We start from the raw sequence: 11,869 nt of genomic DNA, 5'->3' as shown, positions 1-11,869 counted from the left end.
TAGCCTGGCGCCCAGAATGGGTCCTCTTCAGGAATCTGGTGGCGGAGCGGGATCAAGCGGGCGGGGATATGACAGACCTGACACAGAATCGGGGCGAGCGTAGACACCTGCCTGGGTGGAGCGGGATGCGCCCTCACTGACAAAAGGGGCGGAGTCTGGGCCCTTATATGTCGGGGGCCACCCGGAGTCTACCTGTCCTGCTGCTCCAGAACACTGTCTCCGCTTTCCTTGCTGTCATCGCTGTCCGCGCCAACCCCGCCATGGGTCTGAAGCTCTACCTGGACCTGCTGTCCCAGCCCTGCCGCTCTGTCTTCATCTTCGCAAAGAAGAACGGCATCCCCTTCCAGAGGCGCACGGTGCAGTTTCTCAAAGGTGGCCCCGGAGCGACTGTTAGCGTGTTGGCAGACCCGGTGCATCCACAGGCCCAAGGCTGGGCTCCTCCCTGAGCGCCCCCCCACCCTCCCAGTCTGTACAACAGCGGCTTCTCCTGCAGCGCCGCCTTCTACGGAGTGGCCTTAGACAGGTCACAAGCCTCTCTGAACTTTAGCTTGCTGCGCTACAAAGGAGGAGGAGGAGGATACTTTCTCCTGTGTGGAGTGGGGAGAAAAATCACAGGGGGTTTCAGATTTCCTATGTTGAAGGCACTCATTTAATCGTTGAGGCCTTGGAAGAGCTAAGCCACCCCACTGTGCTGCCCCTCCTGTTTACCCATCACCTCCCCCATCCCTGCTAAATAACTTTTCTTGATCCACCCACAGCACCTGGCTGTCCCTGGAAGGCAGGGAAGGGAGGCCATCCTTATTCCCAGGGCACTAGGCCCAACCTAGGAGGCCCAGAAAGGTGGGTGGGACTGATGGGCCCTCTGGCTACAGCCCAGCCCCAGTAGGACCCTGGTTGGAGAGAAAGAGGGAGGGTAAGAGGTCCAATTTCTGCCCCAGCCCCAACAGGTTTTTGTTTTTTTTTAATTTTTTACTGTGGGTTGTTCAAAACATTACAAATTTCTTGACATATCATATTCCACACTTTGATTCAAGTGGGTTATGAACTCCCACCTTCACCCCATACACAGATTGCAGAATCACATCAGTTACACATCCATTGATTTACAAATTGCCATACTAGTGTCTGTTGTGCTCCGCTGCCTTTCCCATCCTCCACCCTCCCCCCTCCCCACCTCTCCCCTCCCCTCCCCTCCTCTCTCTCTACCTCCTCCACTGTATAACCCTGAGGGTCTCCTTCCATTACCATGCAATTTCCCTTCTCTCTCCCTTTCCCTCCCACCTCTCATCCCTGTTAAATGTTAATCTTCTTCTCCTGCTCTTCGTCCCTACACTGTTCTTAGTTACTCTCCTTATATCAAAGAAGACATTTGGCATTTGTTTTTTAGGGATTGGCTAGCTTCACTTAGCATAATCTGCTCTAATGCCATCCATTTCCCTGTAAATTCTATGATTTTGTCATTTTTTAATGCAGAGTAATACTCCATTGTGTATAAATGCCACATTTTTTTTATCCATTCATCTATTGAAGGGCATCTAGGTTGGTTCCACAGTCTTGCTATTGTGAACTGTGCTGCTATGAACATCGATGTAGCAGTGTCCCTGTAGCATGCTCTTTTTAGGTCTTTAGGGAATAGACCAAGAAGGGGAATAGCTGGGTCAAATGGTGGCTCCATTCCCAGCTTTCCAAGAAATCTCCATACTGCTTTCCAAATTGGCTGCACCAATCTGCAGTCCCACCAGCAATGTACAAGTGTACCCTTTTCCCCACATCCTCGCCAGCACTTGTTGTTGTTTGACTTCCTAATGGCTGCCAATCTTACTGGAGTGAGATGGTATCTTAGGGTGGTTTTGATTTGCATTTCTCTGACAGCTAGAGATGTTGAGCATTTTTTCATGTACTTGTTGATTGACTGTATGTCCTCCTCTGAGAAGTGTCTGTTCAGGTCCTTGGCCCATTTGTTGATTGGGTTGTTTGTTCTCTTATTGTCTAATTTTTTGAGTTCTTTGTATACTCTGGATATTAGGGCTCTATCTGAAGTGTGAGGAGTAAAGATTTGTTCCCAGGGTGTAGGCTCCCTATTTACCTCTCTTATTGTTTCTTTTGCTGAGAAAAAACTTTTTAGTTTGAGTAAGTCCCATTTGTTGATTCTAGTTATTAACTATTGTGCTATGGGTGTCCTATTGAGGAATTTGGAGCCCGACCCCACCGACTGTAGATCGTAGCCAACTTTTTCTTCTATCAGATGGCGCGTCTCTGATTTGATATCAAGCTCCTTGATCCATTTTGAATTCACTTTTGTGCATGGCGAGAGAAAGGGATTCAGTTTCATTTTGTTGCATATGGATTTCCAGTTTTCCCAGCACCATTTGTTGAAGATGCTATCCTTCCTCCATTGCATGCTTTTAGCCCCTTTATCAAATATAAGATAGTTGTAGTTTTGTGGATTGGTTTCTGTGTCCTCTATTCTGTACCATTGGTCCACCCGCCTGTTTTGGTACCAGTACCATGCTGTTTTTGTTACTATTGCTCTGTAGTATAGTTTGAAGTCTGGTATCGCTATACCGCCTGATTCACACTTCCTGCTTAGCATTGTTTTTGCTATTCTGGGTCTTTTATTTTTCCATATGAATTTCATGATTGCTTTCTCTATTTCTACAAGAAATGCCGTTGGGATTTTGATTGGCATTGCATTAAACCTATAGAGAACTTTTGGTAATATCGCCATTTTGATGATGTTAGTTCTGCCTATCCATGAACAGGGTATATTTTTCCATCTTCTAAGATCTTCTTCTATTTCTCTCTTTAGGGTTCTGTAGTTTTCATTGTATAAGTCTTTCACCTCTTTTGTTAGGTTGATTCCCAAGTATTTTATTTTTTTTGAAGATATTTTGAATGGAGTGGTTGTCCTCATTTCCATTTCAGAGGATTTGTCGCTGATATACAGGAATGCCTTTGATTTATGCATGTTGATTTTATATCCTGCCACTTTGCTGAATTCATTTATTAGCTCTAATAGTTTCTTTGTAGAGCCTTTTGGGTCTGCTAGGTATAGAATCATATCATCTGCAAATAGTGATAATTTAAGTTCTTCTTTTCCTATTTTTATGCCTTTAATTTCTTTCGTCTGTCTAATTGCTCTGGCCAGTGTTTCGAGAACTATGTTGAACAGAAGTGGAGAGAGAGGGCATCCCTGTCTTGTTCCAGATTTTAGAGGGAATGCCTTCAGTTTTTCTCCATTCAGAATGATGCTAGCCTGAGGCTTAGCATAGATTGCTTTTACAATATTGAGGTATGTTCCTGTTATCCCTAGTTTTTCTAGATTTTTGAACATAAAGGGATGCTGTACTTTGTCGAATGCTTTTTCCGCATCTATCGAGATGATCATATGGTTCTTATTTTTAAGTCTATTGATGTGGTGAATAACATTTAAAAAAAAAAAAAAAAACTTCTTCCTCAGGGCAGAACTGCAGCAAGGAGTTCTTGCAGATTAACAGCCTGCAGAAGCTGCCTGTGCTCAAAGATGGTGACTTCATCTTGACTGAAAGGTATCCTCCTTCCCTCTCTCCTAATTCCTGAGCCTTCCAGCCTCTCCCACCCCTCCTCCTGTGGGCTCTTGCAGACCCTGTGGGGCAGTGAGGGAAAAGGTTGGGGGAGAGCAGGATCTGTTACTAGGGACTGACCCACCCTGTCCCTGCTTCTGTCTATAGCCTCCTCTGCTGGTCCCTAGTGCTTCTCCATTCCCAGACTGAGGGGTATTGGAGAAGAGGTCAAGGAGACATTTGTCCACTGTTGGACAGAGAGTAGGTTCAACAAATGGAAGCTGAAAAGGATCTCTCCAGACTTTTCAGATATTCCCTGCCCCAGACTGCCCAAGCTGGCTCTGGAGACCAGTGCCAGGGCTTGAAGGCATAGCTCCTGGTGGGTTCTCCCATCATGCAGGAAGAGGACAAGAGGTCAGGAGACTTTGAAAGTAATGGCTGCTGAGCATGGTGGCACAGACCTGTAATCCCAGTGACTTGGGAGGCTGAGATCATGAGTTCAAACCCAACCTCAGCAACTTAGTGAGGCCCTAAGCAACTCAGTGAGACCCTGTCTCAAAATAAGAAATAAAAAGCTTTGGGGATGTTGTTCAGTGGTTAAACACCCCTGGGTTCAATCCCTAGTACTTCCCCCACACACACAAAAAAGCAATGGCTAAGGAACCTGACAAGGAAACCTGAGAATATGCTTTCCCTTCTGATCGCTGACCCATGCATGTGTGGACATTCAAAAGCATCCATGGAAGCCCACTGTGTCCCTGCTCCATGCAGGATTCCAGGGGACAAGAGAGTCAGTTTTCTGAGTTGTGAAGCTTTGGGACAATTTCATTTAACTGTTTGGAGCATTAGTTTCCTCATATACAAAAGGGAGAACAAGAGCCTCTACCTTATAGGGCAGATGCTGAGATAAGCAGGAAGCAGCCCAGACTTGTCCCAGAGACAAGTCTTTGAAAGGACAAACAGGTCTGGCTGAGAGATGGAGGAAAACGCTAGGGGTGTAGCTCTGTGGTAAAGCATTTGCCTAGGCACAAGGCCCTGGGTTCAATCCCCAGCACTTAAAAAAAAAAAGAGAGAGAGAGAGAGAGGAAGGAAGGGATTTTGAGGGCAGGGGTCAGGAAGAAAAGGAGAAATCAGAGAGGTGGGAATAGGGGAGAGTGAGGACAGAAGTATCCATCAAATGCAGAGAAGCCCCAAGGACCCACTGGGGGATGGAAGCACTGGGAGGTAAAGGTTCAGAGCCAGGGTCCTTACAGCCCCTCTTCCTATCCCTGTTTCCAGCTCAGCCATCCTGATTTACTTGAGCTGTAAGTACCAGGTAGCAGACCATTGGTACCCATCTGACCTGCAGACCCGTTCCCAGATCCATGAGTACCTGGGCTGGCATGCAGACAACATCCGAAACATCTTTGGGGTGACCCTGTGGATCCGGGTGAGGAGAGCCATCTGGGGATAGTCCCCTTCAGGGACCTGGGAGGGGGAAGGGTCACGATTAAGCCCCACCTATTCCACATCAGGTGCTTGCACCACTTATTGGGACCCAGGTGCCTGAGGAGAAGGTGAAACGCAACAGGACCTATATGGACCATGCTCTGCAGCAACTGGAGTCCAAGTTCCTGGGGGATAAGCCCTTCCTTGTGGGACAGCAGGTGTCGCTGGCTGATCTCATGTTGCTGGAGGAGCTGATACAGGTAGGAGATAGGCCAGTAGAGCAGTGGCTATGGGCAGAACTCTTTCTATTGCCACTCCCACAAGTCAGAAATAATATGGCCTGGGGAAAGCCAGGATTTGCCCAGAATCACAGAGAGGGTCTCTGGCTAAACTAGGAACAGAGCTTGACCTTCTGCTTCCTGCTTAGTGGTGTTACTCTGGCTGCTTTCAGGCCCTGGGGTTCACTTCTCTGACCTGGGCCTCATGTAGAGGTTGGGGAAGGGATCATGTCCCTTACATCTGTGCTGTGTTCCCAGCTCTGGGTCCTCAGTATCTTCACAACTTTCCCATCCTTGTCCCCGCAGCCCGTGGCTCTTGGCAATGATGTGTTTGTGGGACGGCCACGACTTGCAGCCTGGCGTGGATGTATGGAAGCGTCCCTGGGTACTGAGCTGTGGCAGGAGGCCCATGGCCCCATCTTCAACATTCTGGAACAGATGACCAAAAAAACACTTCCTGTGCCCCCACCAGAGAGCCAAACAAATATGCTGTTTCGTATTTCTAAGATTCCTTGAGTGATCTGACTAGAATAAAGACTCATTCTGTTTCTTGCCCCTTTTTATCTTTTTCTTTTTGTTCTAGTCCCTTGTCTCTGGCTCCAGGAGGAGCTCTGCAGAGGCAGAACATCAGGTATGTTTGACAGGAATTCTCAGGTGCAGCATATATAACCAATAAGAGACTAAATCCACAATATATAAAGAGCTCCTAAAAATCAATTACATGAAGGAAAACAAAACCAAAAAAAAATTGGCAAACACCATCTGTGTTTTAAAAATAGTAAAGATTCTAGTGGGCATGATTGTGCCTGTAATCTCAGCTACTCTTAGAGACTGAGGTACAACATAGCCATATTCTATCTCAAAATGATTTTTTTAAAAAAAAGGGAGGCTGAGAATATAACATCCTAGCAAGCAAAAGCCCTCGGTTTAATCCTCAGTACTAAAAAAAAAAAAAGACTATGAATAAGAAACCAAGAATTATTGTTTTTATTACATTGTTCTATTATATGTATGGGATAAAATTTTGTCCCAGTGACCCATATGATTAACTAAAGAAATCTCACAAATATCAAACACCATATAAAACTATTAGCAAGGGAACAAAATATTAAGTAGCCAATTAGAATTGCAGACTATTACAGGATGAATATGATGTTTCACAGGACATACTAGTTGTTTTTGAAGTCTAAGAAACTTGAAAGGTTTCTTTTAACAAGCACTAGTCTTCCAAGACAGTTTCACAGTAACAGCAAACAGTAGGATTCATACATGGTTACACAAACCTCCATGTGTATCACACCAGTTATTTTAACAGAGAGAATTCAATATAAAGAATTAGTATCCAGGACTGGGACTGTAGCTCAGTGGTAAAGTGCTTGCCTTGCATGTGTGAGGCACTGGATTCGTTCCTCAGCACCACATATAAATAAATAAAAATTCTGTGTTTTCATCTACAACTAAAAAACATTTATTAAAAAGAATCAGTATCCAGGTATTAGTGAACCCTAAATACAGACAAACCAGATTATCACAGAGAGTATCACTGCAAGAAGCCCCGCCCTTGGTCCCCATTCCTAGGACTAGGAACCAAGGAAGGACATTGGAATCTTGAAAACCTAGGTGCTAGAGGAGGGGCTCCTGAGAACTCAGACTTCCAAGAATGGTAGTACTTAGACCCATGGTATCATCTCCTAAGGGTGCTCCAGCTTCTCAAGAGCTCTTCACAGGAAGCCATGTAGCTGACAGTGGATACATTCTGGTAGGTGATGGTAGATGTCACTGACAACTACGAATGGACTTCCTAACAACCTGCTTTTATGCTCTTCATTACCTATTGTGCTCCAAGCAGCAACCAAACTGTGGCTGTACTGCCCTGGGGGTGGCTGGTGTGTGGCAGCCCTTTTAGACACTATTCTGGCTGCCTCTTCCTTTCAGAGATTCCTCGTACTTTTAGGGGCACCCTAACTTGCTCTTCTAGGCTTTTTCCTGCATCCCCCTGGGGTTGAGGATAAGTGGTGGCAGCCTGAACCTTTTTGATCCACCCTGTGTGCTTTTCAGTTGTTTACAATTGGATGATTTTACTTTTAACAGACACTCCAATAAAGAATAAAAAGTAAGCAATAAAGTTAATCAAGACTCCTAATGCAAAAACTTCCTTAACAAGACTCCCAAAGCACAAGAAATAAAATCAAGAATTAATAAACGGGATGGACTCAAACTAAAAAGCTTCTTCTCAGCAAAAGAAACAATCAATGAGGTGAATGGAGAGCTTACATTTTGGAAGCAAATTTTTTGCCACACACAAATCAGATAGAGCACTAATCTCCAGAATATATAAAGAACTCAAAAAACTTAATGTCCCTAAAACAAACAACCCAATCAATAAATGGGCTAAGGATCTGAACAGACACTTCTCAAAAGAAGATATATGTTCAATTAACAAATATACGAAAAAATATTCAACATCAACAGCAATTAGAGAAATGCAAATCAAAACTACTCTAAGATTTCCTTTCATAGCTATCAGGAATACAGACAACAATAAATGTTGGCAAGATGTGGTGGGGGAAAGGCACACCCATACATTGCTGATGGGACTGCAAATTGGTGCAACCAATCTGGAAAGCAGTATGGAGATTCCTTAGAATCTTGGAACGGAAATGGGAGTTCATAACCCACTTGAATCAAATGTATGAAATATGATATGTCAAGAGCTCTGTAATGTTTTGAACAACTAATAAAAAAAGAAAAAAAAAGAATCTTGGAACGGAACCATCATTTGACCAGCTATCCCACTCCTCAGCCTATACCCAAAGGACTTAATATCAGCATACTATAGTAATACAGCCACATCAATGTTCATAGCAGCTCACTTCACAATAGCTAAACTGTGGAATCAACCTAGATGCCCTGCAATGGATGAATGGATAAAGAAACTGTGGTATATATACCCAATGGAATATTACTCAGCATTAAAAGAGAATAAAATCGTGTCATTTGCAGATAAATGGATGGAGTTTGAAAATATCATGCTAAGTGAAGCAAGTCATTTCCAAGAAAAGCCAAAGGTCGAATGTTCTCTCTGATAAGTGGATGCTGATCCATAACGGGGAGCAGAGAGGCATGGGAAAAATTCGTGCTGCTGCAGGAATGCTTGGAGCGGCAGCGCAGTGTCCATCCACTCCCCTGCCTGGGGTGCTTTCTGGCCTCCTGCCTGCCTCTGGCAGAGGTGATAGAATCCCTCTTTGGCTTTTTTTCAGATTCTGCAGCTGTCACCCTTCTCAGGTGCAGGTCAGGGTGATGTCCCTGCATCCTGTGCTATTGTCTCTGGAGACCTTATCACTGGTGCATCCATGTCCAACAGCCTATGACCGTTAGCTGTGATGAGAGGGATGACTGGTGGAATGACATGGGCAAGTGGAGTCTTTTTTAGGTAGAGAACAAACCCAGGAGGCCCATAACCCTATCCTGAGTCTCTGGGGCAGGTAGAGTCTCTGCAAAAGTTACATTAGGACTCCTCTTGAAGGAATAACAGACACAATAAAGACTTCTCTCTTGTCATCTGTCCTTGTCCATTCCCTCCATTGATTATTTTCTGTCTCTGATCTCACTCTCCACTGAATGAATGAATGAACAAAGGAATGGATGTTTCTCTGCTCTTTTCTTATCCCTATTTCCCCTTTTGCTTTCCTTTTTCTCTGGCTATTCTTTTCATCTCCCATTTCAGGGTGTGGCCCCAGATCCCTGATGGCAAATCTGGATGAGGAGCTGCCTGCATAGAGCAGATGCAGAGTAGATACATTGTGTCCCAGGGTATCAGGCCAAGGGTTTCTGGCACTCCTGGGCATGCCAGAACTGGGTCCAGTTTCCCATCACAAGTCTTGCTGGGAAACAGATGATTCTGCTGGACCTATCTAGTTTCAATTCCTGCCTGTCTGGGCTCCACATCAGCCAGTTCATGAAGGATGCTGGTTCCTAGGGGGCTGCCTGGCCCTGGGAAAGGGCCCATGTTTGTTGTGCTCCCAGTGACTCCTAGAGTGTACTGATGGCCCAGCCAGGGGTGCAAGATTTGGACGTATGTCTTGGTCTCTCACTCCCAAGAGCACCAACCATGGTCCCAGAACTTCTCACAGTGACCCTATAGACACTTTCAGAATGGCCAAGGGTTGCGTGGTGTCCACCCACCAAGATAAGCCATGTGCTGTTCCTGAAACCAGACATAGTATCAGCCCCATGCAAGCCACAAAACCTGTGAATGTGTGTTAGGGGCATGTCCCCCAAAGTTCTATCCACTGGAAAGTTTCAGTTCCTGTGAAAAGAGTAGGGAAAGCATTATAGTCCGCTCGTGTGGGCCAGGAAGGTGTGGCCAGAGGGTGGCTCCTGTTTCCTCAGGTTCCAGAGTGGGCCCCTACTTCCATTCCAAAGGCCAGGGAGGGGTGGTGGCTCAGTGGGTACTGGGTCACCAGCCCACTGGGTCTGGAGGAAGTAGGTTTCAGGGAGGAGCACAGAATACTGGACCAATTTTGGGAGAAGGGTACGGTCCAGAAGGGTGAGCAGTCAGGTCATGTACTGAGTCTCCCCTCCTCTCTGCCCACAAAAACAACACCTCTACCCTGGATTCCTAAAGGTGAACCCCCTGGGGAAGGTGCCCCCCCTCAGGGATGGTGACTTCCTGCTGACTGGGAGCTAATGGTGAGCTGGTACCCACTGTTGGGTGTGTGGGAGACTTCCCACTGAAGTTAAATTTCTGTCTCTGGAGAACATCACAGAATCCCTTACCCCTCCTGCTCCTCTCTGAAGGTTGCCAAATTCAAAAATTTTCTCCACCAATCCCCTTAGGACATAGTGTCCATTCCCCCATTCCTGAGTCACCCTGCCAGTCCTCACCTGCCACGTCACCTATGCAACCCTTCTTTAGCCAAAGCTTGCTAGCTCACACTCTCTGCCCTCTTTCTCTTTCTCTCTGCTCTCTTCCCTCTTCCTCTCTGCTCTCTGCTCTTTGCTCTCTGCTCTATGCCCTCCTCCTCTCCTCTCTCTGCTCTCTGCCTCTCCTTTCTTCCCCTTCGGGCAGCCCCCCAATAAAATCTCTTGGTTGAATCTGTCTTGGATGAGTCACTCGCTTTTCACACTCATGAGCCAGCATCAGGCTCTGTCTCAGTTCTAGGGCTCAGGATGTTGGGAACAGGTAAAGGGGATAGAAGAAAGCTGATCACCCCTGGCCTGCAGATCTTTCCAAATTACTGGCAGCCTGCCCAGCTCAGAGACAAGGGCTAGACCCAGGGGCCACTTAAAGGTAAGAGCCGGGAGGCTGGAGCCTGGCTAGAGCCTGAGATGGCTAGAGCTGCAGGCTGGAGGGGGGCATAGGTCAACTAGCCAGATCTGGATAACTTGGAGCCAGTGGGCAAGTTGTGGGATGAAGGTTAGTGCTTCCCTGAATGTCCTCAGTATATCCTTTCAGAATCATAAAAGCTAGGCACTCCCAGGGTCAGGTTGCACTTTGAATCCCAGCTCCCCACTTTCTGTTCTCTGTGTCCTTGGTCAGGTCAAAGAACTTTGTGCCCCAGGTTTCTCCTTTGTAACATGGAAAAAGAAATGTCACCACCTAAGAGAGAGAGAGAGAGAGAGAGAGAGAGAGAAGAAGAAGAAGAAGAAGAAGAAGAAGAAGAAGAAGAAGAAGAAGAAGAAGAAGAAGAAGAAGAGGAGGAGGAGGAGGAAGAGGAGGAGGAAGAAGAGGAGGAAGAAGAGGAAGAAGAAGAAGAAGAAGAAGAAGAAGAAGGAGGAGGAGGAGGAGGAGGAGGAGGAGGAGGAGGAGGAGGAGGAGGAGGAGGAGGAGAAGAAGGAGAAGAAGAAAGGAAGAGGAGGAGGAGGAGGAGGAAAAACAAACAGAAATATCACCACCTCTCAGGTATTGCCTGAGGATGGAAAATGGATCCTAATGCTAGAAATCCAATGCTAGAAATCAAGAAAGTAGATTCTCTGAGCCCCTCCCTCAGGCCTGAGGCACTAGGAAGGGAACTTGGAGACCCTCTGGACATGGCCCACACGGCAGAACTGCCTTCCTCATACTGAATAGGAAACTTGATACCAGGTAGCAAGGCTTGGACCCAGAGGGCAGGTCTGGGCCACAGCTAGGAGGGCAGGCTGGACTATGAGCCTAGAGAGGAACTGAGTTAGATAGAGAGGAATGGAGTGGTCTGGGGAAGATGCTGCCTGGAGAAGCATGGAATTGTGGGGAGGTTCTCCCCTGGAGATGGAGTTGGGGAGAAACCTGGTCAAATCACCCTGAGTACAAGCAAAAAAGCTTTCTTCACCCTGATAGGGCATTCAGAAGAGCCCTGACATCCCTGCCTCCATTCTGGCATCCTTTTATACCTGAGCCACAAATATGAGCCAGCAGCATACAGCGAGTCACTTCTCAGAACTGCAGGCCTGCACCTGTGTCAGCAGGTACCTGTTTTGTCAGCATCCATACAGATGCCGGAGACCAGTGTCTACCTGTGCAAGGTGAGCCTCCTTGGCTCTATTATGCAGCTGGGGTAGGAGCCAGGACCCTAGAGCAGTAGATACCTGTTGTCATACATATTGCCTCATTTCCACTGTCCTGGGCAGATAATCACCAGT

At 46.5% G+C, this 11,869-nt stretch overlaps 1 protein-coding gene across 2 annotated transcripts; it reads left to right on the top strand.

Moving 5' to 3' along the window:
* Positions 1 to 260: 260 nt before the first annotated feature.
* LOC114081791 (glutathione S-transferase theta-2B-like) lies at positions 261 to 5,764 on the top strand. 2 transcript variants are annotated; one of them, XM_071609129.1, is made up of 5 exons: positions 261 to 372; positions 3,461 to 3,548; positions 4,821 to 4,971; positions 5,057 to 5,188; positions 5,555 to 5,764. In XM_071609129.1, the coding sequence occupies exons 1-5, from the start codon at positions 261 to 263 to the stop codon at positions 5,762 to 5,764; spliced, it is 693 nt and encodes a 230-aa protein (XP_071465230.1). The 2 variants fall into 2 exon arrangements, with proteins under 2 accessions (XP_071465230.1, XP_071465229.1); XM_071609128.1 differs by having other exon boundaries at positions 5,057 to 5,230.
* Positions 5,765 to 11,869: the final 6,105 nt, after the last annotated feature.

Source organism: Marmota flaviventris, chromosome 1 (assembly GCF_047511675.1).
Source record: "Marmota flaviventris isolate mMarFla1 chromosome 1, mMarFla1.hap1, whole genome shotgun sequence".
NCBI classification, from domain to species: domain Eukaryota; kingdom Metazoa; phylum Chordata; class Mammalia; order Rodentia; family Sciuridae; genus Marmota; species Marmota flaviventris.
This window is presented reverse-complemented; position numbering and strand designations above follow the sequence as displayed.